This window comes from Alnus glutinosa, chromosome 10, assembly GCF_958979055.1.
Source record: "Alnus glutinosa chromosome 10, dhAlnGlut1.1, whole genome shotgun sequence".
NCBI classification, from domain to species: Eukaryota; Viridiplantae; Streptophyta; class Magnoliopsida; order Fagales; family Betulaceae; genus Alnus; species Alnus glutinosa.
The window spans coordinates 28,422,703-28,449,396 of NC_084895.1; the positions used below are offsets into that span (position 1 = coordinate 28,422,703).

The following is a 26,694-nucleotide window of genomic DNA, read 5'->3' on the forward strand; positions in this document are numbered from 1 at the left end:
TATAGCGTGAACTGTAAGGTCCCCAAATTCATTTAACTGGTAAACAATCCGAAGAGTTAGCACTACTAATCAATAATCAAATAATATGCAACGGAAAGGTATATCTTTTTTGTTTTTTGACAACCACGATAGAAACAAGACTAAATCACGAACAATCGTAACCAGGGCAACTACTAAACTAGAATATAACTCAACATCTGATACGGACCTATGTTAGGAGGCACAAGAGTGGGCAGCAACAAGATAAAACCCTAGTTGCCACCGCCAACCCTAGTGCTGAAACCCTAGCCACCGCGTTTTTCCCATTAGTTGATGAACGTTTCTGTTATGGCAAAACCATCGATCAATGAAATCAAGGAATATTTCACCCTTGTGACATTGCTTGTACTAGTGCGTGTAGCTTGTGGTTCACCCAACAACTAGTTTTCGATATCACCTTGTATTTGAGTGTTGTTTGCAGGGTTCTCTTTGTTTTTCAAAGCATCCTTAAGTGTCCCACGTGGTTTAAGTATAATCTTATATAATTAAGCTCTTTGACATTCTTTGTAAGCCGGTTTTCAAAAACTTATAAAAGAAAGAAATCTAGATCTAATAAATAAATCATAAAGCTAGCTAGGCTGGACCGGAGAAGACGATTTTCTCTTTTATTGACTTTTCACTTTCTCATAGTCACCGTTTATTTAGATATATAAGCTACCAAACTACTCAAATTACATGTAATTAATTGGTCCCTAATCAAATTACATGTAATTTCGGCAGCTCAATATATTGCTTGGATCCTTGTCCCCCTTTTCACTCCTTATTTTAGGAGGAACATCTTGAACCAATAGGCAGAATACTTGAGGTATCTTTTCAAATTGTCCTTAAAATCTACATAAGTGAGGCCAAATCGAACGGTGTAACCGGAATCCCATTCAAAGTCGTCAAACAATGACCACACATAGTATCCCTTCACATTTACGCCCTCCCTGCAAAAATTTCAACGTTCAAATTCTCCATCAAATTCTAAGTAGTTATCTCTATCTTTCTCTTTTTGATTTCAAAAGAAAAATCATATTTAGTCCCTTTCTCATTTTATTTGAATTTTAGTCCTCAAAAAATGACTTGCTTGCGGACATGGCATCAACATTGGGTGCTAACAAGGATGTTGACATACTTGTCAAATAAAACATATGTAGTAGATGGTAAATCATTAATTTTGATAGTAAGGTAATTTAAGGACCAACTTGAAACTTAAGCAAAATGTAAAGACATTATTTTTGAAATTAAAAACCTGAGAATCAAATCCAATCCAAATGATCAAAATCTATGGACTAAATATGAGTTTTTCCTTCTTTTTAAATTTTGATGAAAAATGGAATATCTTTTATATATATATATAACACATCGGGGAATTATATATAAATACTTGATGACAAAACACTCACTTGATAGCTTTTGAAAGATGTGATAAATGCCCGTGGAGGTATCTTATTCTCAAACTATCTTTGCGGGCATCTTTAATTGGCAAAGAGCTATTATTTACATCAGGCACTCCTACAAAAAAAAGAGTACAATAATTAGTATTAGTAATTCTTGTTAAGCCACGACACAAAAAATTAAAAACTAAACAAATAACAATAGAGAAATTGTTATACCGTTCTCCGTTATGTATATAACTGGATGGTTGTATTTTTCTTTTATATATAGCATAAGCTTTTGGAGTCCCGTAGGATAGATGAAAAGCCAGCTCAAAGCAGTCTGCAAAACAGTTTATACCATTTTGGTTTAGTAAAATCGCATGCATCAACCTTGAATAGAGATGTACCGGAGATTGAGATCCTTTATAATTGGCTCTCAAATTGCATTTAATTTGGGCAGCCCCACAGAGAGAGTGTTGTGGACCCACTTGCCATGGCATATAGGTCCGGCACTTCGAGCTGCTTAAGGTAAATAGGCCCCGCAACCCCTCATTATAGAAGCTGCCCAAATTGTGTGCAATTTAAGAAGCTAAAGGCAGAGAATTATTATGAGAGAGAGAGAGAGAGAGAGTTTACCGAAGCACCAATAGGAGTACCATTTTTTTCAGCTGTGGTAAGAAAGGACATGAATTGGATTAGATAATTTAGTATTTATGTAATCTTTGAATTGCAAATAAAAAAGAAAAAAGGGTTATATAATTTTTGTTACTAGTGAGAGTGACTTGTCTATCTGTTTCATAGCTGATGTTGACACTATTGGATGAGGAATCGCCTTCGGCATAATATGCAGTATAGTAATTTATGCCAAGAAAATCTATGGACCCTTTTAGAGACTTGGATTGAGCTGCAGTAAATTTTGGCAGTCGATTACCGACCAAAGATTTCATGCTTTGGGGATAATCACCATATGTAATCGGATTGACAAACCTGCATAAATTGTTAATGATATTAAGCATTTTTGTGCCTATAATAGCATCAAATTATTGTTCTAATGAAAGCTAATTTTGATGCGGAAAACAATATCACATCATAGCATTTCAAGAGAAGTTATGAATATCGAGAAACTCATAACAAGGAATAATGACTAACACATAAGGGTTAGCCTCTTTTTACTTATAAAAAAGACATAAATTTCCTCAAATCTAGTTTATAAAGCATTTATGTGTTTTTTGAACATATAAGAAGCACGTGCTTTTTTAATAGTTTTATTCGGTCGGAAGAATTTCCTCCATATGGCAATTTTATAAATTGGGTTAGAGAAAATTCATCCAACCTAATTTGGAGGAAAAAGCTATCCATAAAAAAAGATTTATCCAAGAATGTATCTTACAACACTCACCATCCCAAAAAAAAGTCAAAAGATCTAGAGGCAGCCTTGCGGCTAGCAGATGTTTGGTATTTCGGCTCAAACCAGGGGGTAATCAATGTAATCCCAATTTTCCCCTTTTGATATGGCTGCACATATTCATATTAAGTTAATCACAACATGCCCAACATCTCATATTCACTTGCTTGAATAAATATAAAAACTTTAATTGATGAAAAATTTTATAATCAATTTTTTCAAAATGAAACAATTAGGCTTGTTTGCTTTCTTTTTAATTTTTTCTTATACATTGGAATTTCTTGTTTTGTTCTTGTTCTTAATTGTGTGTTTCTCTTGTCTTCATGTACTTGAGTTGAGTCCTTTGCGTTTTTTTTAATGAGATTTGATTATTTATCCAAAAAAAAAATCCAATTTATACCTGGTACTTGTGCTTGTACAATTTCACAGCGGCTCCATGAGCAAGAAGTGAGTTGTGGGCGACAATGTAAGGTTCAGTGGCAGAGTTACCAGCCGTGCAATTTCCAACGTACTTAGAACATCTTCCGGGTGCAATACTACCGCCATTATACCCATTGATGCTTAATCCATTTGGTTCATTCATTGTGACCCAGAGCGTGACTCGATCACCAAAAGTTTTGAAGCAAAAATCTGCATAATCTAGATAATCTTCGCTATATATTCATAGAATAGGGTAGTCACATTAATTTATTGATATGGTAACATTAATTTTTTGAGCATTGGAGAGAGTATGTTTTTTGTTGAATTGTTTTGACTTACACTATCTTTGGACTTAGGAGTCCACCATACTCATCTACTAGTGCTTGTGGAATATCAAAATGGAGGAGAGTCACAAAGGGCTTGATACCTGCCCACAACATGAAAATTCACGATAAGGGCGTATAGAACAATTAATCTAAACATTTAAACCTTTTAAGTTCTAAAACCCATTTTTTATAAGGGCTTTAGTTTTTGTTTTGTACTTGTACATGCATGACACACAGTGGCGGACCAGGCTTGTAAAAATGGAGAGATCAAATTGGAAACAAAAAATTTTGAGGGGCAAAACTAAAAAAAATTAAAAAATTAAGGAGTAAAATTTTATTTTATTTTTTAAAAAAAAATTTTGAAGCTTGGGGGGGGGGGATAGGGCCCCCCTTGGCCCCTATGCAGGTCCGCTCCTGATGACACAAGTTACATGACGGAAGCCACACTCTTTGATAAGATCATATCAATAATGGATATGGTTACCTCAATTTTGAAGTTAATTAAGATGAGATTAATGGTTTTGACCATTAAAACTTGAAAAATAAATAAATTAGTTTTTAGGTTTTCTTGCGATTTCAATTTAATTCTTAAGTTTTCAATTTCAACAATTAAGTTATCAAGTTTTCCTCTGGTTTTAAATAAGTTCATTCGTCAACTCACCCTCCAATTAATTAACAATATATCATGTTAGACCAATCGATTAATATCACGCGGCTCTCGTTTAACACGTAATGTGTCAAATGTATGTGCTGCGTAACACAATTAATTTAAATTACAAATATACCCTAAATAAAAAAAATAAAAAAAAAGGGTTAAACAATTTCTTAATTTCTTAAAAAAAAAAAATTAAAAAATGTTGAATATAAAAGTAGTCGTGTGCTTTTGCACATGACATTTTTTTTTACCAGAAACTTTCTAAAATACCTTATTTTTTTTTAAAAAAAAAAAAAAACCACAAAATCAAAATTCATGGCGATCACCTTGGGGGTCATGTGGTTCAGCCTTACTCCTTTCTTTTTCTTTTTTTTTAATGGTCAAAGTGAGGTTATTTTAAGAAATATCTGATAAAAGCACATGTCAACCTTTTCTTTTTTTGTTGTTACCCATGACCACTTTTTCATACAATATAACAGAGGGTTTTTTTACACAAAAATGTCAATTTGATATATCCAAGTGTTACATGTATCAGTTTGTGGAGCTAAATTAGAAACATGTGTTAGTTCGAGAGGCTTAAATATATTTATCCCAAAACAAAAAGAAAAAAAAAATTGCTGAAAAGAAAGGAAAAATGGAATATGACCATTGGATAGGAGCTCGTTGATGAGGTTGTTGTAGAATTTGACACCTTTTGGATTCACTCCCCTGCTTAATTTGCCCTCTGTAAACATAATTGTAATACTAAATATAATTGGATACATTAAAGAATATAATTGTATACATAATGACTTGAATTAATCAAATGGGTCCAAAAAAAAGAGATCTCTAGCTTTTAAAGAAAACAAAAACAAAAAACAACAAAAAAAGAAGAAGAGAGATCTCTCCTTTTGGGACCTATCAATAATGTCAAACCCTTTTGTCTCTTTTATATGGATAATTGACCTAGCAATGATGATCCACAATTTATTTGGGACCCATCTTACATGATTAATTATTTACTAAGCAAAGACCAATTGACGGTGGAGATTGATCTAAGCGATGATCTTACTTGGTAATATTCTGGACCATGAGATAGAAAATCTGAAGGAGTCTAATCCAATTCTTTTCATCAGTTTTATGTCCCCCTGTTGAATTTTTCGATTATTAAAAGAAATAAATAATAATAATAATAATAATTTCTCGACTTATATAACAAATATTCTACCTTATACCGATGATAAAAATCGTCGGCTACGTTTCCATTGCTACCATCCGCAATTTTTTCTGCCATTACACAAGTCAAATTTTAAAAAGGGCAAGAAAAAAAAAAAAAAAAAATTAGAAATAGCAAACTAGCAAACACACAGACTAGAGAGAGAGAGAGAGAGAGAGAGAGACGTGGATGTTCCCTGGAGAAAGAATCCCATATACTTGGCCCCCTACCATATGTCAATGCTGCTCCTTCCGACTGATAAAACAGACAACAAAACAAAACGCCCCGACTTTTATATAAGCCAAAATAGCGGAATTATTTCAATTTTTCGCGGCATTACTAACTTTCTCTAGCTAATTTTCAATCATTTATTTTTAAGCCACATATTAACTCCCCTTCTCAAACAAATGTAACATAACATAGCTCTAACTGAAATCTCATTCTATAAATAAACTTAATGCATGCCCCATGTTTCCCCAAACATAAATAAACTTACCTTCCTCGGCGATACATGCAATTGGGTTATATCCTAATGTAATAGGGTAGCTGACCTTATTTGAGAGTCTGTATGCATGTCTTGGTCCTACTTATTTGGACAAGTGTTTGGACCATTCAAATAAATGGGGCTTGGACAAACTCTCGCATGAGTTATCATATTGTAAGAGATTCGGATCCGCCTTAAAACCCTCCATTAACTGTCTATTTTACCTGGTAAGCTGCAGAGCCAGCTCCAAATATAAAATCAGCAGGGAAGCTACTCCGGTTGAACGGGATGGAATAATGGCTCGATTTTGAGCATTGGATGCTGGCCGACAAGGCAGCTAGGACTAGGAGACTAAGCATCCAAGGAGCTTGAATTGCCATGGCTAACTTTGCAGCTAAAATGTTCCTCTAAACCCTCTATAAATAGAATTATTGGAGAGAAGTGTGCAAATCAAGTCACTCGCTCAATTATTCATGATATTATCTACGTAACCTTATCCTTTCGTAATCGAAAATACCTATTTTAAAGGCTTACAAACCAATGGCAGAGAGGGAGGGGGGGTCCCGTACGTGGAAGCCATGTTCCCCCAAAAAAGCTAGTATGAAGCCAAAAAACCTCTAGTTCTCCCAAAAAAAGGTAAAAAGTAAAATAAAAATCTTTATTCTCTCCAAAAAAGTTTAAAATATCCCTTACTCCTTAAAAACTTAAGAACAAATAAAACTCTCTTAAGGTCCCAAAAATTTAAAAATATCTCATAAAATTCTGAAAAATTTCCTATGCATGGCATCCTAATAAAATTGAAAAAAAGTCCCTCTAACCCTGCAGCAAATTAAAAAAAAAGTCCCTCATTTCACCTTTTCAATCTCTTAAATTGTATGACAAACTCTTTTTTAATTCGTCCTTTAATTTAGAGATAATTATTCATTGTCTATTTCTATGTTGTACGCTTCTTAAAAATATTAACAAATAATTTAAAACACAAAACATTCATAAATATTTTTATCTTTATGTTAGATCATAGTACTTTTAAAAAAAAAAAAAAAAAAAAAAAAAAAAAAAAAAAAAGCACAAAATATATCATCTAAAAAGCATTAAGAAATGAAATATGTCTACCAAAATCAGGTAAACATCATATCTAGCTTATATTGCAAAATAACTTGTCACGAACGATATACTTAATAAATCATATTTTTGATATGTAGGTCACATTTTAGTTTGAAAATGTTTATAGTATTACAAATTTTACTATACTTTCTTATAAACTAACTGGATAAATATTCAAATATCCCTTGCTACCTTAACCGGATAATCCACGTCAAATCCCTCAAAGTAATGTATTGACATGACACGACTAATTAGCTAGGTTCAATAAGGTTCACGAGGTTGTGGAATCAATTGTGCATTTGCACGGGCTCAGTGGACTAACAAGAAAGATGACCTCAAGTTCATGATATAATTAACATGTCATATCAAGCATCACACGCCCAATTAGAGAAATATATTACTTTTTATATTTATTTATCACATACATTTTATATTAATTGATATGACATATTTTAAGTAATTTTTTTTTTTAATTTTTTTAAATAGCTAACATAAAAAGTCATTTAAAACATGTTAGATCAACTTATATCAAATGAGTATAATAACTAGAAGTAAATGGTAACATTGCTCCTAATAAATGATAGGGCATGTGACATGAATTCGATAATGGTGTTTCCCGTGCGAAGAATAGTTGGTCTCATGCCAAATCTTAAATTGAGAGAAATTGTAGAGATTGAGAAGAAATGTCACACACAAAGTCACCTGTTGGAGTCCAATGAAGGGTCACTCCGATACTTGATTTAGTATTTGATTGAGAATGAAATGAGTTAAAGGAAAATTGAAGAAGAATAGTGTTGGGCTAGAATGATGCCTTTCCCCTCTCTTTATGGATTTTGTATTTTTGGTGCTTCATCAGTTAGAACGAGATTCATGAGATAATTGATTTGATTTTGTGGCTCTAGTCCATTATGCATGCATTCTTTAGCCCCGAAGAATAAAGGGGCGCTAGTGATCCAGATGACAATGGTTAAGATATTGTAGATACGGCCTCTCTTTATTATTTTTGCGTGCGTCCAACCGTCTTTTCTTCGTTAGGTTCGGTCAATTTATAGGACTTATCAAAAATGGGCCTGCTTGAGTTGACCAAATGGGGGATTATTCTATATATGCGCATGCATGTTACACCACTTAGAAACTTAATAGTCCATGAAAAAGGAATAAATATTGGGAAGGGAAGATATATAGTTCTCTGGATAGAGTCTTCCAATGGCTCCTCCTCAATCACAATTGCTTAGGAATGCCTCTACCCCCTCGGCTCTCAAGTGGAGTGGCACTCTATTGCCTGGTTCAGTAGCAGCATCCCCAAGCATGCCGTGATTTTCTGGCTTGCCATGCAGAAGAGAAGCTGAGCATCTTGGAACCTGCTATTGATAATACTCACCCAACTAGTTTACATATTCATGGGTACTAAACCTTTGTTAAGGCTTTTAGCTGAGTTTATATATATGCTCAACAGCTATGTATACTCCTCATGGCAAGAGAGAAACTCTATGATAATATCCCTCTTTTGGTTAGATCTAGAGTCAACACTATGATAATAGTTGGCTGGTACGTAGGATTATGGGGATTACAAGAGGATGAGGAAGTTCCTCAATCCCGTTTGGAGGAAATATATATATATGTTGGGTTCGCACCCTTTTGGACCTTTGGTGGGTTTTTAGGGCTTATTTCATTAGCCCTTACTTTGTATTAATCTATGTTTAACTTCCTCCAACTCAGTTTAGAAGAAATCTTTTTGGGTTTAGCATTCTATATATTGGTATGTTTTTAGGGTTGATTTGCTTAATTAGCCCTTACCTTGTATTCTTGTTTGTTCATTAATTCGATATTATTCATAAAAAGGATTAATGCCTAGACTTTATACACGTTAAGATCGAGATAGGCAATAGTTTACACAAAGAACGTATAAAAGAAAGAAACGTCTAACAAATAAATCATAAAGGTAGGATGGTGAAAGACGATTTTCTCTCTTTATTTACTTCACCTTCTCAGAGTCACATCTTATTTTAGGATCGAGAAACATCCTCTTACAGCTTATTTGAGGAGGAACATCTTGAACCAATAGGCAGAATACTTGAGGTATCTTTTCAAATTGTCCTTATAATCCACAAAAGTGAGGCCAAATCGAACGGTGTAACCGGCATCCCATTCAAAGTCGTCAAGAAAAGACCACGCATAGTAGGCCTTCACATTTACACCGTCTCTGCCAAAATTTCACCGTTAAAATTCTCAATCAAAAATTGAAAGGTAAAAATGCTTTATTGGTCCTGATGTATGAATTTTTATTAGACTGCTTCTTAATTTTTAAAAGTTATCAATTTAGTTTTTAAGGTTAAAATTAACCGTTATCAATTAAATAGCTAGCTAGATCATTCTGTTTACCTTCAATTAATTTTTTAACGGTGTACATTGCCATGTCACACCTAATCAAAAGACGGTACATATCCCGTTGAATAAAAAAATATGAATATAAATAAAAAAAATTAAAAAACCACCCAAAAAGATTGGTTTTTTTTTTTTAATTTCTTTTTCTTTTTATATTTAAATTTGTAATTTACAATTTTTTATATTTTTTTTATTAAATGGGACATATGACATGACAACAACGTTAAAAATTTAACGAAAGGTGTAATTATCTACTTAAAAAAAATTCTAACATTAAAGAGTACTGATCAATTGATAACTTTTGAATTTTATGAAGCGATTAATAAAAGTCCATACCAAAGAGACCGTGAGGAGCATTTTTTCCCAAATTGAAATAGCGGTCTCTATCTTTCCTTCTTTCTTTCTTTTTTTTTTCCTAAATGATTAAAAATGGTATATCTTTTTCTATTTTTAAGCCATGCATTGAGTATTATAAATACTTGGTGACAAATTTATAACACTCACTTGATAGCTTTTAAAAGATATGATAAATGCCCGTGATGGTATCTGATCCTCAAACTATCCTTGCGGGCATCTTTAATTGGTAAAGAGCTATTATTTGCATCAGCCATTCCTACAAAATATATGCATAAAGAATATTATTAGTAATACTAGTTAAGACACGGCTTATAAAAAAATAAATAAATAAATAAATAAGAAGAGGGAAATTGTTATACCATTCTCCGTTATGTATATAACGGGATTATTGTATTTTTCTTTTATATATAACAATAGTTGTTGGAGTCCCTTCGGATGGATGAAAAGCCAGCTCAGAGCAGTCTGCGAAACCATTACACCATATTGGTTTAGTAATAGAGAAATGTTAGGGGTACCAAATTTTTTACCAAGAGATGGGTATCAAGATGATGTGGAACTTATTCATTGGAGATGATCAAAACAATTAATAAAAAGAAATACTACGGGTACCAATGAATAAACCCCACATCATCTTGGTACCTATCTGTTAGTAAAAGATTTGATACATCTAGCATTTCTCTTAGTAAAATGGCATACATATGCAACGTAGCACACAAAAGTACACAAAATGCCCATAGAGGGAGGGAATATTTTAAGTAAAATTGAGAGGATTCATTTTATGGTTAATATTTTATTTTGTTGCATCTAACAGTATAGATGGTAACGTATGTAACCATGTGGCAATTAATATATACACCATGAAATCTGTAAAATTTAATCTGGACCATGAAATGGGTCATCTCTATTTCACTTGAAATGGAAGAAAAAAAAAAAAATCCTTATCCTAGAGGAAGAGAGAGTTTATATGTGTGTTTACCAGAGTACCAATAGGAATCCCATTTTTTTCAGCTGTGACAACAAAATACATGAATGAGATTAGATAATAAAGGATAAAGAAATACTATTTTGTATTCTCTTATTCTTCTTCCATCCTCCATTTTTGAAAAATGACACAAATTTACTACAAAGTGGTTTCTAGGTAGAAACCAACGTCCTTTAAAAGTGATATGTGTTCTTTAAACTATTAAAAAAGTATATGAAAAACACGTGCCATTAAAAAAAATATGTGATTTTCAAATGCTAAGGATACATATCACTTTTAAATGCTAGTTTGCAGTAAATTTCTTTCATTTTGAAAATCAGTTATTGGATCTGTATGACCCACATGAATGAAATATGGGTCTTAGAGATCTAATGACCGATTTTCAAAAAGCAAAAAGGGAGGATGAGAGAATACAAAATAGCAAGTTTCAAAATGATATGATATTCTTTGAATTGCAAAGAAAGAAAAAGGATTATAATTTTCGGGCATACTAGTGAGAGTGGTTTGTCTGTCAGTAACATAACTGACGTTGACACCATTGGCTGAGGGAGCGGTTTCTACATAATTTGTGGTATAATAGTTTACACCAAGAAAATCAAGGGACCCTTTTAGCAACTTGGATTGAGCTTCAGTGAATTTTGGCAATCGATTACCAGCTGCAAACTTCATGCTCTCGGGATAGTCACCATATATAACCGGATGGGCAAACCTACATAAATTGTGTGAATGATATATATTAAGTATTTTGGTGCATATAAATGCGGTGAAGTATTGTTCTAATGAAATTCTTTCATGTGAAAAAAATAATAAAATTTTACATCAAATTGGGTTGGAAAAAATCTTCTAATCCAATCTATTAAACTATCATCTGTCCTTAGAGTTTGTATGTGAAAATCATATGCTCTAATGATTATGAATGTCAAGATCATAAATAACTAACAAGTAAGGCTTAGCCACAAGGATAAAGTATTAAATGATCACTAGCTATCACCTAAGAAATAGTGAATTTAATTATTTAATTAATATTTTAACATAAAGTAATTAATATATTTTTAATTATAAAAAAAGGTTTTTTTTTTCCAAGAATGTATCTTACAACACCCACCATCCAAAGAAAAAATCAAGAGCTCTAGAGGCGGCCTTGCGGCTAGAAGATGTTTGGTATTTCGGCTCAAACCAATGGGTCACTATTGTGATCCCAATTTTCCCCTTTTGATATGGCTGCACAAATTCACATTAAGTTAATCACAAGAGGTCCAATATCTCATGTTCACTTGGTTGAATAAATATAAAAACTTGAGTCAGTGAATATTTTTATGAGAGCAATTCAACTCTTCATACTCATTTTATATCGGTTGACGGGACGTGTTTTAAATGGCTGACATGGGAAGCCACATCAGCTGTGTGAAATGAGTAAGAAGAGTAGCATTACTCTTTTCATAATCTCTATTTTGTCAAATGAAATAATTAGCAAGGAGTGTCATATTCCTTCTTGTTTGCTTTCTTTTTCATCTTTTTCTATACAAACCTGGTACTTGTCCTTGTATAATTTCACGGCAGCTCCATGAGCAAGAAGCAAGTTATGGGCGACAGTGTATGGTTCAGTAGCAGAGTTACCAGTGGTGCAATTTCCGGCATACTTGGAACATCTTCCAGGTGCAAAAGAACCAATGGTGTACCCATTGATGCTTAATCCATTTGGTTCGTTCATTGTGACCCAGTGCTTGACTCGATCACCAAAAGTTTTGAAGCACAAATCTGCATAATCTAGATAATCCTTCCTATATATTCATAAAAGGAGACAATCACGTAATTTATTGATATGGTAACGTTAATTTTTTGAGCATCAGAAAGTATATATGTTTTTTGTTGAATTGTTTCGACTTACACTATCCTGGGACTTAAGAGTCCTTCATATTCATCTTCAAGTGCTTGAGGAGTATCAAAGTGGAAGAGAGTCACAAAGGGCTTGATACCTGCCCACAATATGAAATTTCATAAGGACATTCGTGTATTGAACAGTTCAAAGCATTAGCAGGCTTCGTTTGATAATGATTTATATTCAAAATATATATATATATAATTATTAACAAACAATTTAAAACACAAAATACTTTTTATAATTATTATCAAGCATCTTTAGGCCATTGACTTATGAATGGTATATTTCCCATTTTTAATAGGAATAGATCGATGTTCGACTAATTAAGTGGGGAAACCGATTTGATGACCTCAATTATTTAGTTAATTATGATTAGTGAACTAATTTTTTTCAAAGAAATTGACATGTATATATAGAATTAGGAAAGGAAATATATTGCTGAAGAAGAAAGGTAAAAAAAAAAAAAGAATTTGACCATTGGACAGGAGCTCGTTGATGAGGTTGTTGTAGAATTTGACACCTTGTGGGTTCACTCCCCCGCTTAATTTGCCTCCTGTAAACATAATCATAATATTCAATATCATGCATGCATGGGTCCATTAGAAAATTAAATGCAATTGTTATAAACAATCACTTAAATAATTGAAATGGGTCCCAACAATGAGATTTCTCTTGATAAAGATTTAAAACAATTAGCTAGTAATTTGAACAACAAATATAAAAGAGCCCTTGAAAGATCCCGTAATCATGCAGTTCACTATAAATATTAAGAAACCTATAAAAACTTTCTTAAATTATTAGAAATCCGGATCCGATCCGAATCATCCGATCTCTCATTAATTAAAAACATAATGTTGACCATTTTGTTGCTTTCATGTGAAGCGTATGTTGATCCACAATTTAGATCTTCAAATCGATAGGATAGGAGCTAGAGAATCTTAACGGGACCCATCTTACATGATTAATTATTTACTAATTAAGCAGAGACTAATATATAGATGGTGGAGAGTGATCTTACTCGGTAATATTCTGGACCATGAGATAGAAAATCTGAAGGAGTCCAATCCAATTGTTTTCATCAGTTTTATGTCCCCCTGTTGAATTTTTTCGATTATTAAAAGAAATTAAAAAAATATTTTTTCCACGTTGAAACACTATAACAAGCATTCTACGTACCTTATAACGATGATAAAAGTCGTCGGCTACATCTCCATTGCTACCATCCGAAATTTTTTCTGCCAAGCCACCATGTAAATTTCTCAAAAAAAAAAAAAAATCCAAACAACAGTAATTGAACAATAATTAGGAAAGAAATGTTAAAAAATTAATCTATTTAATTGAGTAGTATTATTATAAACCATACTTTTATACTACTTCTATCATACTTTGTTAATGTGACATGCCAATTAGTCATTTTTATTTATTTTTTTTTAATAATGACAGATTTAATGGCTAATTGGCAATGACAAATCAAGAAAGTGAGATAAAAGTATAGTTTCTAACATTTCTAAAATGCTAGAAATCATATTTTTATTCTACTTTTATCCTACTTTGATGATGTATAGCATGCCAACAATCCTTGGATTTTTTTTTTTTAAAATAAATGTTGATCTAAGGACTCATTAGAATTTCTCTTTCTCTTTGGGAGTTGTGTTCTTTAACACACACCAAAAAAAAAAAAAAGAATAGAATTTACTGAAAGTAAAAATAGGGAGACCAAAAATTTGAATAATTAGAATCCCTTCAAATTAAGCTAGCTGTTAAAAACTGACTAGTACTATAATAGAAAGGGTTGCAGGCCAGGCTTACTAATTTCAAGCATCTTAGGGTGCAAAGTCCATTTGTCTGAGACAAGTAAGCCCTACAATTCTCTCTCTTAAACTATCCGAATTTGAGTAAAAGCCGAACAATCAAATTTCAAGAGATATTCCTTTTCCCAAAAAATCAAGATCAAAGATCTAGTAGATACTTATTTGAACATGTTTGGGATCTGAGTGTTAGAATTAAAATGCCATTAATTAAAGTAACATATAGTAAAATATGTGGAAACCTCAAAGAGGGAGAGAGAGAGAGAGAGACCTGGATGTTTCCGGGTGAAAGTATCCCATATGCTAGGTCCCTTGCCATCGATATGTGCTGCTCCTTCAGACTGGCCAAAAAAGAAATAATGTTCAATTAATGTGCTTTTTGTTTTTCTCTTTGTTACGGTGTTCGGGGTTTGTCCGACCGGGATGGATACATGATCAATGGACCTACTTTGAAAGAGTTCCAATTTTATTTTATTTTTTTTATTTAAAAAAGAAAAAGAAAAAAAGGCATGGTAATTGAAGCCTGAAATTAAGTAGTACAATCCATGCATATATATACCTGGTAAGCAGCTGAACCAGCTCCAAATATAAAACCAGTTGGAAAACTACTCCGGTTGAAATGTATCGAATAATGGCTCGGTTTTGCACCTTCAGTGCAAGCATACAAGGAGGCCAAGGCTAGGAGGCAGAGCAGGAAAGGACCTTGAACTGCCATGTCTATGTTTGCTGCTTGAAGAAGGCTACCTTCAAGCTCTCCTATATATAAAGAATTTCAAGAGGGAAGAGTAGTTGATTCATTCAAATCACTGTACTGTTCTTAATTTGTATAATACATATATTAATTATCCCTTCATTATTTTAACACCACGTTTATTTGTTGCTGCTTTTTTATTATTTTCATGGCAAATGATCTCACAGCTTACACCTTCTCCATATATATATATATATATGCCAAGCACCGTAAGAGAGTAATAATTAAACGAATAAATTTATTATTTTCTATTCATTTAACTTTTGGAATACATAGTTATTTAATAAAATATCAAAGTAATTAGAAGTCTTTAAGTTCGAATTTTATATTTGTAATTCACCTTCTATTTAAATTGAATATTCTAGAGCTATATATATATATATATATATATATATATATATATATATATATATATATATATATATATATATATATATATATATATATATATATATATATATGGAGTTTGATTCATACGTGAGAAAGAGTATTATAACATTAATTAAAGAGTAATGCTAAAATTCATACTTTTATGCTACTATTATTTCACTATATTGATGTAGTATCGTCAGTTCACCCTTATTTTATTTATTTATTTATTTATTTATTTTTAATAACATAGTGAAACAGGAAAAAATTATTTTGAGTTCTCGACCTACAATATATATATATATATTCAGCTTGTCATTTGAACTCTAAATATAATTTAAAATGATCATTGCACAAACTCGATCCATAGATTATAATTAGATAGATCGAGAGAAGTATTTTAATAGGAAAAGAATGGTAGGTAAATTACAGAATGGTCTTATTAGAAAAAGAAATATATAAATAGAAAAGAAATGGTGGATGAAATACTACGCCAAATAATAATTTCATCGGTACCGAGGGATCGGATCTTATATACACGGATTAGGATTTCGCGCGCCATGTTGACCATTAATTATTGTATTAAAAAGGAAAAGAAACAAAGAAATGGAAGGGAATTGTTGACCTATATATATGATAATCAAAATCCCCTTATTATTGATGGATTCCCTCTCAATCTATTCATGCTCTCTCAATCTATTTGAAAATAGCAAGTTCATATTGCTTTTCGTTCATTTCCACCGCATCAATATATCCGCCATAATACGAAGCAGGCAAAGTAGCAAGAAGTGCTCGCTTTTAGCCCCTCTAGTATAAAGGACCGGTTCCTCTCCATTTCAAATCATTCTCCAAGTATTAGCAGCAGTTTCTTTATATATATCTCATTTCCTTCCCTAAATATAAAATAAAACTACTAACAAAAAACCCTGCAAACAACAGATCAACTCCATTAATGTTCTAAAACTTTTGCTTCTCTCAAATCTAGTGCTACTTTAAATTTAGAGTAACACTTTTGCTTTCCTAGACATTATTTTAGTATATAAAAATGCTTTCTTTTCTCTCTCTCTCTCTTTTTTCTAACATTTATTTAAAAGAACATTAATTTAGTATAAAATGCTTTCTTTAAGTGAAGTTATTGTTTAGAAAAAAATATGAACAATGATCCTAAATCATTTGAGAAAGGGAAATCTCCATCCACCAACGTTTACATTCCTTCTACGTAATTGTTTTTCATGTATAGAACATCACAAAATTAATTCACAACTGCTATGTAACCCAAGTTTCTTGCGTATAAATACCCCATCACATAGATTATAATCAAGTAAATACAAAGAAATAAAAGTGTTTCTTCTCCATTAATTCATCTATCACTAGCTACATTTGGGTTTTTACAATTATTTTAGAATTTATTTGAATATGAAAGAAAAATAATTTAATTCCCTAAATTTAGTGATATTAACATACAAATACTTTCCACCAAAATCATTCTTGACTTAGTTATTCGATCAATTACCAAAAAGGCAGTTTTATTCATAGTTAGATTTATCATACTTCCAAGATCGATCATCCCATTGTCTAATGTGAGAGGCAATCATTTGAGTTAATAAACTCTTACATCTTGGATTAATGTAGAATAATTAATCTGTATCTAATAACGAAGCTGTTTGGTAACCAAAAGGGCAAATTTTCAATTTTCATTGAGAAATGTTTGACATCCCAACATTTTTTTTTCAAAATTTGGTTTCAACCTGATGTGTCATAGTCCTATGAGATTGTGGCACATATCTCAAAATAATAGATCTCATGGGATTGTGACACATCATGTTGGAACTAAATTCTAGATAAAAGTGTTTAAATGTCTAGTATTCCTCATTTCCATTTCACTTCTCCCAAAAATATCAAATAAAAAACATTCTAACTTTTTTACATTTTTTACATCACATCAATAATTTTTTATTACTATTCAAATAAAAAAAATTCATTACAAAACAAAACTTTTTCACTTTTCTGTAAAATATTATCAAATTTTATATTACATCAATATTTTTTACTATTATTTAAATAAATATTTAACGTTGCATGCACATGCATGTTCCCGAATCCCCACAATTTGAATAATTAAGTTTCCAACGTAGTGTAGCACACTGAGATAAAGAGATTGTAGGTCCCTTGAATAATCCATCGATCATGTCGGTACGAAACATAGAGATCTAGCTTTAAATGATTTGGTCTATTGGGAATCTTATCATATATGCAGACGAATATTGCACGCATATAACGAGGATCGATCGATCATACATGGGGAAAAGTTCATAGATTAGACATATACAGTATACAGATAATAGTGTTTTTAATTTCATCTAGCTAGTTTGAGGGGACAAAGGGCCATGACAAGCTTTCCTAAGTTGTTAACAGGCCGTTTATTAACTCCTTCCCTTTCTCTTTTCCTTCCCTCCCCTTACTTTTACCTTTCTCAAAAAACATCAAATTCAAAACATTCTTTTCTTTTTTACTTTTTATATCACATCAATAATTTATTATTATTATTTAATTAAAAAAATTCACTACAATACAAATTTTTTTCACTTTTCCATATAAATTCTTTGTACTTTATATCACATCAATCATTTTTTATTTTCACACAACAAAAAAATTCTCACAAAGGGAAGGGGAGGAGAAGGGGAGGGGATTACTAAACGGGAATTACCTGCTTTTAAATGAATTATTTCCCTGTCAACTCCCTCGAGATCTGCTCGTTTCAAAACCGGTTCATTTTAATACGTACATGAACAGTTTTATAAATACAAACTTATGTTAAATTATTAAATGTCCGAAAACAATAGCTCGTGCATGTGTGTATATATATACATATATTAAAAAATTAGGCCGGTTATATAAATATAAGTATGTATGTTAGATATTAAATAATAAATATGTTATATACATACGCATATATATATATAGTAAGATCTAATATAAATATAAAATTCTAAGTAGTGTATAAGTATTAACGTACTAAGTAAGTTAGTTAATAAAAAAACATATATATTAACTACTTTGTTAATATATTCAAAGTAACTAAGTAAGTACTATACATTTCCTTTTCTCTCTTTCTCTTGACGGTTGGAGAGACGAAGGAAATGAAGTTTTAGGGTTTAGGAAGCTTTTATTGCGTACCACATATATTCTTTCTCTCCTATCAGATTTTCTCTTATAAACGAATGATTTGCTAGCTAGGCTGCAGTTTACACCAAGAACATATAAAAGAAAGGAATTAATCTCTATTAATAAATAAATCATAAAGCTAGGATCGATGGAGAAAGACGATTTTCTCTCTTTATTTACTTCACTTTCACAGAGTTACATCACTTTAGGTTCGAGAAAACATCCTTTTACAGCTTATTTGAGGAGGAACATCTTGAACCAATAGGCAGAATACTTGAGGTATCTTTTCAAATTGTCCTTAAAATCCACAAAAGTGAGGCCAAATCGAACGGTGTAACCGGCATCCCATTCAAAGTCGTCAAGAAATGACCACGCATAGTAGGCCTTCACATTTACACCCTCTCTGCATGCCAAAATTTCACCCTTAAAATTCTCAATCAAAAATTGAATGGTAAAAATGCTTTATTGGTCCTGGATGTATGAATTTTTATTAAATCGCTTCTTAATGTTTAAAAGCTATCAATTTAGTTTTTAAGATTAATTAGAACTGTTATCAAATAAATCATTCCGTCTATCTTTCATTAATTTTTTAATGGTATACATTGCCATGTCACACCTAATCAAAAGACGGTACGTAACCTATTGAATAAAAAAATATGAATATAAATAAAAACAAATTAAAAAACCACCCAAAAAAAATGGTTTTTTTTTTAAATTTTTTTTTTTTATATTTAAATTTATAATTTACAATTTTTTATATTTTTTTTATTAAATAGGACATATGTCATCTTCTAATTAATTGGTTATGACATGACAACAACGTTAAAAATTTAACGGAAGGTGAACGTAATTATCTACTTAATAACAATTCTAACATTAACGAGTATTGATCAATTGATAACTTTTGAATTTTATGGAGCAATTAATAAAAGTCCATACCTCAGGACCGTAGGAGCTTTTTTTTCTGAATTGAAATAGCGGTCTCTATCTTTCCTTTTTTTTTTTTTTCCTAAATAATTAAAAATGGTATATCTTTTTCTATTTTTAATCCATGCATTGTGTACTATAAATAATTGATGAAAAATTTATAACACTCACTTGATAGCTTTTAAAAGATATGATAAATGCTCGTGATGGTATCTGATCCTCAAACTATCCTTGAGGGCATCTTTAATTGGTAAAGAGCTATTATTTGCATCAGCCAATCCTACAAAAAATATATATATATATATATATATATATATATATATATATATATATATATATATATATATAATGAATAGTATTAATAATACTAGTTAAGACACGACACAAAAAAAAAAAAAAAATAAGAAGAGAGAAATTGTTATACCATTCTCCGTTATGTATATAACGGGATTGTTGTATTTTTCTTTTATATATAACAATAGTTGTTGGATTCCCTTAGGATAGATGAAAAGCCAGTCCAAAGCCGTCTGCAAAACCACTTACAACATATTAGTTAGTAAAAAAATACTAAAATGGCATACATATGCAACATAGCACACAAAAATATACACATGCACACAAAGGGGAGAAAGAGTTTCTATATGTGTTTACCGGAGTACCAATTGGAGTTCCATTCTTATCAGCTGCGGCAACAAAGTATATGAATTGGATTAGAGAAAATGTCTTCAATACAGTTTATTAAATTAATATTTATCCTTATAGAATGTAATACTCACATGCATTTTTAATGGTGCATATGAAAATCACATGTTCTATAAGTTTTATAAAAAATGCATGTGAAAATCACGGGCTCTAAAGATATATGTCAGTTTAATAGACCTTGTTGAATGAATTTGGACAAAAATTTTGTCCTAAAAGACATGATCTTTAAATTGCATAGAAAAGAAAAAGATTATAGATTTTTGAACATACTAGTGGGACTGAATTGTCTATCTGAAACGAAACTGACGTTGACACCATTAGATGAGGAAGCGCTTTCTACGTAGTTTGTGGTATAATAGTTTACACCAAGAAAATCAAGAGACCCTTTTAGCAACTTAGATTGAGCTTCAGTGAATTTTGGCAGTCGATGACCCACCAAAGTCTTCATGCTCTGGGGATAATCACCATATATAATCGGATGGGCAAACCTACAAATATTGTCATTTATATTAATTATTTTTGGTTCATATAATAGCGGCAAAGTATTATATTGTAGTTTATTTTAATCTTGACCGTCTATATTAATAACATGAAATGTCCTATTATTGAATAAGAGGATGCAAGCCTAATTCAAATTAAGTATTTAATATCATTTTTTAGTATTAGAAAAGGGTTTTTCCACGAATGTTCTTACAACACTCACCATCCAAAGTAAAAATCAAGAGCTCTAGAGGCGGCCTTGCGGTTGGAAAATGTTTGGTATTTCGGCTCAAACCAATTGGTCACTATTGTGATCCCAATTTTTCCCTTTTGATATGGCTGCACAAATTCATATTTAGTTAATCACAAGAGGTCCAATATCTCATATTCACTTGGTTGAATAAATATAAAAACTTGAATTAGTGAACACTTTTATAATATATTCTCTATTTTGTCAACCGAAATAATTAGCAAGGAGTGTCATCATCCTTTTTTTTTTTTTCTCATCTTTTTCTATACAAACCTGATACTTGTCCTTGTACAATTTCACGGCAGCTCCATGAGCAAGAAGCAAGTGATGAGCGACAATGTAAGATTCAGTAGCGGAGTTACCAGCGGCACAAGTTCCGACGTAATTCGAACATCTTCCAGGTGCAAAACTACCGGTGGTGTAACCATTGACGCTTAATCCATTTGGTTCGTTCATTGTGACCCAAAGCTTGACTCGATCACCAAAAGTTTTGAAGCAAAAATTCACATAATCTACATAATCCTTCCTATTCATAAAAAGGTACAACCACATTTAGTTATATGGTAACACTTTTTGAGCATTGGAGAGTTTTTTTTTTAAAAAAAAATGTTTAATTTTAACTTACACTATCTTGGGATTTAAGAGTCCACCATATTCATCATCAAGTGCTTGCGGATAATCATAGTGGAATAGAGTCACAAAGGGCTTGATACCTGCCGATAATATGAAAATTCATAAGGACATGCGTGCGTGTATAGATTATAGAACAGTTCAAAGCATTAATTAATAGACCTCGTTCTGTATTGATTTTGAAAACAATATTCTGTTTTCAATATAAAAAAAAAAAAAAAAAAAAAAAAAAAAAAAAAAAAATCACACTTTTCCTAAAATCATTATCAAACAGTTTAAAACACATTAATATACTTTTCAAATGTGAACTCTAGCTATCAAAATGCTTTTTCAAACCAATACCCCAAAAAAAAAAAAAAAAAAAAAAAAAAAAAAAAAATCCAAAACCATTATCAAACATACCCTTAAACATTGACTTTCGTATATATGTTATCTTTTCCTCGACCTTTTAATATGAATAGATGTTCGATTTAGTGGAAATACGGATTTGATTACTTAAATTCTTTAATTAGTTAATTATGATTAGAGAAATAATTTCACCAAAGAAATTGACATGCATGTATAGAATTAGAATATATATATATATTGCTGGAAAAGAATGGAATCTGACCATTAGACAGGAGCTCGTTGATGAGGTTGTCATAGAATTTGACACCTTGTGGGTTCACTCCCCCGCTTAATTTGCCCTCTGTAAACATATAATTTGATCCATTAATTAGATAATTGCATTAAATTGTTGTATGAGTAATGTTATTTAGTAGACTGTTACAAATGATTGTTATACAATTAATCGAGATGATGTGACTGTACGTGAAAATCAATCTATGATTTTTTTTTACAAGTGCTGATTCAATGACTAATTTTGATCTGATCACGTGCACCACCAAGTTAATTGAATTACAATAGTATATCAGTATACTAAATATATAGCATTACTTTTGTTGTATATAATGACTACTTTAATCCAAATGGGTCCCAATAAAGAGATCTCTACTTGGAAAAAATTTGTTAACCATTTATGTTGCTTTTATATGGAGCGTTTACATCTCAATTTATATTAATGATGATCACAATTTAGATCTTCAAATCAGATAGGAGAGCATCTTAATGGGACCATCTTACATGATTAATTATTTACTTACTTGGTAATATTCTGGACCATGAGATAGAAAATCTGAAGGAGTCTAAACCAATTATTTTCATCAGTTTTATGTCCTCCTGTTAAAATTTTCGATTATTAATTAAGAAAGTTAAATAAAACAAATTAATTAATTTTCGACTGTGAAACCTTGTAACAAGCATTCTACCTTATAACGATGATAAAAGTCAAAGGCTACATCTCCATTGCTGCCATCCGCAATTTTTTCTGCCAAGCCACCAAGTAAATGTCTTAAAAAAAACAAAATTGAACAACAATTAATAGGAAAGACGAGTTAAAAAAATGTTAAGAAATCCATTTAGATTTATATATATATATATATATATATATATATATATATATATATATATATATATATATATGAGAATGAAAGGGTGCATGAGAAATGTTTGATATAAAATGGTACTTAAGAACACCCAGTAATTTCATAAATTTTAATTATAATAAGGATAAATTTACTAATTAATTGGCAAAATTGAATCAGATTCTAGCACCAAGGTCTAAAACTCAAAATATCAGTTTAATAAATTGAATTGAAGAAGAAAAAAAATTCAATCTAATTTGGAGCAAAGTTTTGTCTACGTTCGTTATTCTCACAATAATTGGCAGGAAAAAAATAAGAAAAAAACTGTGCGCATGGAAATAATTACATTATCTAAAGGCTTTTGATTCCTAATAGTTTTATGATAATGCAACTGTCAGTACAAGTCACCCGATGCCACTAGGGGTTTATTTTATTTTTCTTGTCATTTTATTTTCTTAGACAAATGAAAGTGACAGTGTATTTTTCTTTTCCACCTCAAAATTGCAATATGGACTTTTCATATCATTTAAAGGCCAGGCAAGTTTGGAATATGAGGAATTATGCCATATAAGTTGATGTAACATGTTTTAAATGATTTTTTTTTTATGTCAATTACATAAAAAAATCACTTCAAACATGTTCAGTCGGCTGGTTGATATAATATAAATGTAATAAGTAAGTGGAAAGAATAACGTTAATTAAGTCTTCTATCCAAATTAAGGAGCCAAATTTCCTTCAGTACTATTTCCAGCAAAGCCGTATGTCAAAGCTTTGTTTCTTTATTGATTTGTTCTTTCTGATGAGTCATATTTGCTTGTTTTCATACAACGAGCTCTTATGCTGCTAATAAAACGTACGATCGGATTCCGTACGTGTAATCAGACTGTCAACTTTCAGAAGCTGTCCCAACAGTTGGGGGTGAACAACCTTTTTCTCACATGAGGATAGAGCAGCTTGCATGCATGTGGAACTAAATCCCTTATGAAATGGGGTGTATGCTTAATGCATGTGTGATGTGTGCATTAAATGATACCTGAGTTTCATGGAATTAATTTAGAGAAAACCTTCGATCTGGACCAGCCTTCAATAAGAATATAGTATATCATTTAAAAGATACTAAATACACTAGAGCCCAAAATACTGGATTATCACTTTTCTTATTTCCTTCTAACCCTAGTGAACCAACCCACAAACCACCCCACCTCTCCTAGCCGAACGCCATAGCCGGAATCCACGGAGTTACTTCCGGAATACGCCAAAGGTCACAGCCGGAATCCGCCCGGTTTCAGGTAGATGAGAACAGAGAGAGAGAGAGAGAGAGAGAGAGAGAGAGCTCGGGTCCGTGATGGTTGAGAGAGAGTTTCGACCACCGTACAACGGAGGAGAGAGTGACTGTGGAACTCCATAGTTGGCAGTGCGACTTGTTGAGCGGCTAAATCTGTGCCAGTTTGGCCAAAAACAACCATATCTGTGCCGGTTTCAGCAACACAGGAGGCCGATCTAAAGGTTGGGTGGCGGCCTTTGGCGGCGGAACTCCATATCTGGTAGTATTTTCAAGTGGAGCGGCCAGATCTGTGCCGATTCGGCCAAAACTGATGGCGTTCTGGGCTTGGGTTGGTGATGGTTCACTGTTATGGGTGACAGTTTTGTGGTGTTTACAAGCAGTGAATCAGTGATGGGATGTGGGTCGGGGGTGGTTTCTTCTGTGGTGGGCTGAAGCTTAGGCAGTGCGGTGGCTCTATTCGTAGGTGGCGTGTGTACTGGATTGTGGAGTCGTACGGTTTGTGGGTAGTTTGAATTGTGGTACCCAAGCGATTTGTGATATGAAGGTTCATTCATGTGTATATCAGTATATATATATATATATATATATATATATATATATATATGATATGGGTATTGTTTGTGGAAAGACGGAGCTTGAGGAAGATTCATTTAGGTATTGTGGGTAGTCTGAATTGAAAAAAAAAAAAATAAAATAAAATAAAAATGAGCTTTAAGAAGATGATGGCGGTGGCTTTCGGCGGAATCCGGCGACCGCATTGGGTTGAGAAGGTGGTGGTTTTTCAGTGTCTTTTTTCTTTTCTTTTTTAATTTTTTTTTCTCATAATATTTGGTACTTTTATGTCTATTGTATTTATTCTTAAATGATGTGTCAAACTCCTAATTGAAAGCTGTAAAACAAAACTTTTAAAGTCCATCCAAATAAAGGGGCTCTCGTTAATTTAACCGTCTCTGAACTCTCTTCCATGGAAGTTTTTGGATGTTGCATGTGTTCTTTTACACGAAAAAAGAATAGACATTACTGAAAGCAAAAATAGGAAGACCAACAAATCAAGGTCGAACAAGTAGATACATGTTTGAACATATTGGGATCTGAGTGTTAGAATTTCAAAGAGAGAGAGAGACCTGGATGTTTCTTGGTGAAAGTATCCCATATGCTAGGTCCCCTGCCATCGATATGAGCTGCTCCTTCAGACTGGCCAAAAAAGGAAATAATGTTCAAATAATGTGGTTTTCGTTCTTGTTTTTGTTATTGGCATGCAGGGTAAAAATTCATCCTAATTGAAGCCTGAAAGTACTACGTAGTCCATGCATATATACCTGGTAATCAGCTGAACCAGCTCCAAATATAAAACCAGCAGGAAAACTGCTCCGGTTGAAAGGCATCGAATAATGGCTCGGTTTTGCACCTTCAGTGCAAGCATACAAGGAGGCCGAGGCTAGGAGGCAGAGTAGGAAAGGACGACCTTGAACTGCCATGTCTGTGTTTGGTGGTGCTTGAAGAAAGCTACCCTTCAAGCTCTCCTATATATAAAGAATTTCAAGAGGGAACAGTTGATTCATTCAAATCATTGAACTGTTCTTTGTATAATAGATATATTATCCCTTCATTATTTTAGCACCAAGTTTATTTGTTACTGCTGTAAAAATTGACGTGGCAGTTAGAATATTAATTAAACCAGTAAATTTACTATCTTTTTTTTTAAAAGAAAAATAAAAAGTTGTTTGGAATAAGTCTTGATTTAATAAGATATCAAAATAAAGATAATGAGTTCCAACTTTATATTTGAAATTCACTTTTTATTTCAACTTAGTATTTAATGTATTAGCCTTACTTATCGTGGCAGAATTTAAACCACATAGTTTGCTTTTTCAAAATATATATATATATATATATATATATATATATATATATATATATATATATATATATATATATATATATATATATATATATATATTTGTGGAAACAAAAAAAAAAAAAAAAAAAAGTCCACCAATGTCGCCAAATTAAGAAATGCTATGAGTATGAAATCTTCTACTAAAAAATAGATAACAAAATAATAGAAAGCTTATTTATTGAAAAAAAATTAAAAAAATTAATAAAAAAAACAATATTACAATTTTTAATGAATAAACTTCATATCACTTTAATATTCACTTCTTAATAAAAAAAATTTAATATTTCTAACATTTTTCTGCCAATTAAGTGTTTTTTTCCTCATTTTGGATTTTTATTTTTATTCATCAGAATATGTGCATGATTCACG

General features: G+C 31.8%; 3 protein-coding genes across 4 annotated transcripts in view; all 3 read right to left on the reverse strand.

Moving 5' to 3' along the window:
* Nucleotides 1-618: 618 nt before the first annotated feature.
* On the reverse strand, nt 619-6,391 carry LOC133879551 (vicianin hydrolase-like). Its single transcript, XM_062318160.1, has 13 exons — nt 6,110-6,391; nt 5,587-5,656; nt 5,414-5,472; nt 5,258-5,333; nt 4,853-4,930; nt 3,565-3,652; nt 3,206-3,458; nt 2,800-2,915; nt 2,170-2,387; nt 2,037-2,068; nt 1,638-1,740; nt 1,428-1,536; nt 619-968 (listed from the first exon to the last, which is right to left on the reverse strand). Exons 1-13 carry the CDS (start codon nt 6,263-6,265, stop codon nt 800-802), a joined length of 1,527 nt encoding a protein of 508 aa, XP_062174144.1. The 5' UTR covers nt 6,266-6,391; the 3' UTR covers nt 619-799.
* Nucleotides 6,392-8,893: 2,502 nt separating this feature from the next.
* LOC133879516 (vicianin hydrolase-like) overlaps nt 8,894-26,694 on the reverse strand; it is a 29,101-nt gene continuing 11,300 nt past the window's right edge. The window contains exons 1-13 of one of the 2 annotated variants that reach the window (XM_062318091.1): nt 14,963-15,149; nt 14,675-14,744; nt 13,772-13,830; nt 13,614-13,689; nt 13,071-13,148; nt 12,602-12,689; nt 12,242-12,494; nt 11,819-11,934; nt 11,205-11,422; nt 10,708-10,739; nt 10,091-10,193; nt 9,879-9,987; nt 8,894-9,192 (exon numbers count right to left, since the gene is read on the reverse strand). In XM_062318091.1, the coding sequence (XP_062174075.1) occupies nt 9,024-9,192; nt 9,879-9,987; nt 10,091-10,193; nt 10,708-10,739; nt 11,205-11,422; nt 11,819-11,934; nt 12,242-12,494; nt 12,602-12,689; nt 13,071-13,148; nt 13,614-13,689; nt 13,772-13,830; nt 14,675-14,744; nt 14,963-15,118 (1,527 nt within the window). In that variant the 5' untranslated portion in view covers nt 15,119-15,149 and the 3' untranslated portion in view covers nt 8,894-9,023. Of the gene's footprint in view, nt 9,193-9,878; nt 9,988-10,090; nt 10,194-10,707; nt 10,740-11,204; nt 11,423-11,818; nt 11,935-12,241; nt 12,495-12,601; nt 12,690-13,070; nt 13,149-13,613; nt 13,690-13,771; nt 13,831-14,674; nt 14,745-14,962; nt 15,150-26,694 lie in introns of those variants that run through there. The other variant, XM_062318088.1, reaches the window with a different exon arrangement.
* Nucleotides 18,836-25,903, reverse strand: LOC133879517 (vicianin hydrolase-like). Its single transcript, XM_062318092.1, has 13 exons — nt 25,745-25,903; nt 25,550-25,619; nt 22,985-23,043; nt 22,820-22,895; nt 22,288-22,365; nt 21,673-21,760; nt 21,321-21,573; nt 21,021-21,136; nt 20,588-20,805; nt 20,267-20,298; nt 20,040-20,142; nt 19,787-19,895; nt 18,836-19,091 (listed from the first exon to the last, which is right to left on the reverse strand). Exons 1-13 carry the CDS (start codon nt 25,901-25,903, stop codon nt 18,923-18,925), a joined length of 1,530 nt encoding a protein of 509 aa, XP_062174076.1. The 3' UTR covers nt 18,836-18,922.

Excerpts from the sequence above, each read along its gene's own strand:
- LOC133879551 (XM_062318160.1), bottom strand. The coding sequence starts at position 6,265 with ATGGCAATTCAAGCTCCTTGGATGCTTAGTCTCCTAGTCCTAGCTGCC. Across the intron at positions 2,916-3,205 it reads TGTACAAGCACAAGTACCAG|CCATATCAAAAGGGGAAAAT; the intron begins GTATAAATTGGA and ends GAATATGTGCAG. Across the intron at positions 2,069-2,169 it reads TAGACAAGTCACTCTCACTA|CTGAAAAAAATGGTACTCCT; the intron begins GTAACAAAAATT and ends TTCTTACCACAG.
- LOC133879517 (XM_062318092.1), bottom strand. The coding sequence starts at position 25,903 with ATGGCAGTTCAAGGTCGTCCTTTCCTACTCTGCCTCCTAGCCTCGGCC. Across the intron at positions 22,366-22,819 it reads ATGGTCCAGAATATTACCAA|AGGGCAAATTAAGCGGGGGA; the intron begins GTAAGTAAATAA and ends ATATGTTTACAG. Across the intron at positions 20,299-20,587 it reads TAGACAATTCAGTCCCACTA|CTGATAAGAATGGAACTCCA; the intron begins GTATGTTCAAAA and ends TTGTTGCCGCAG.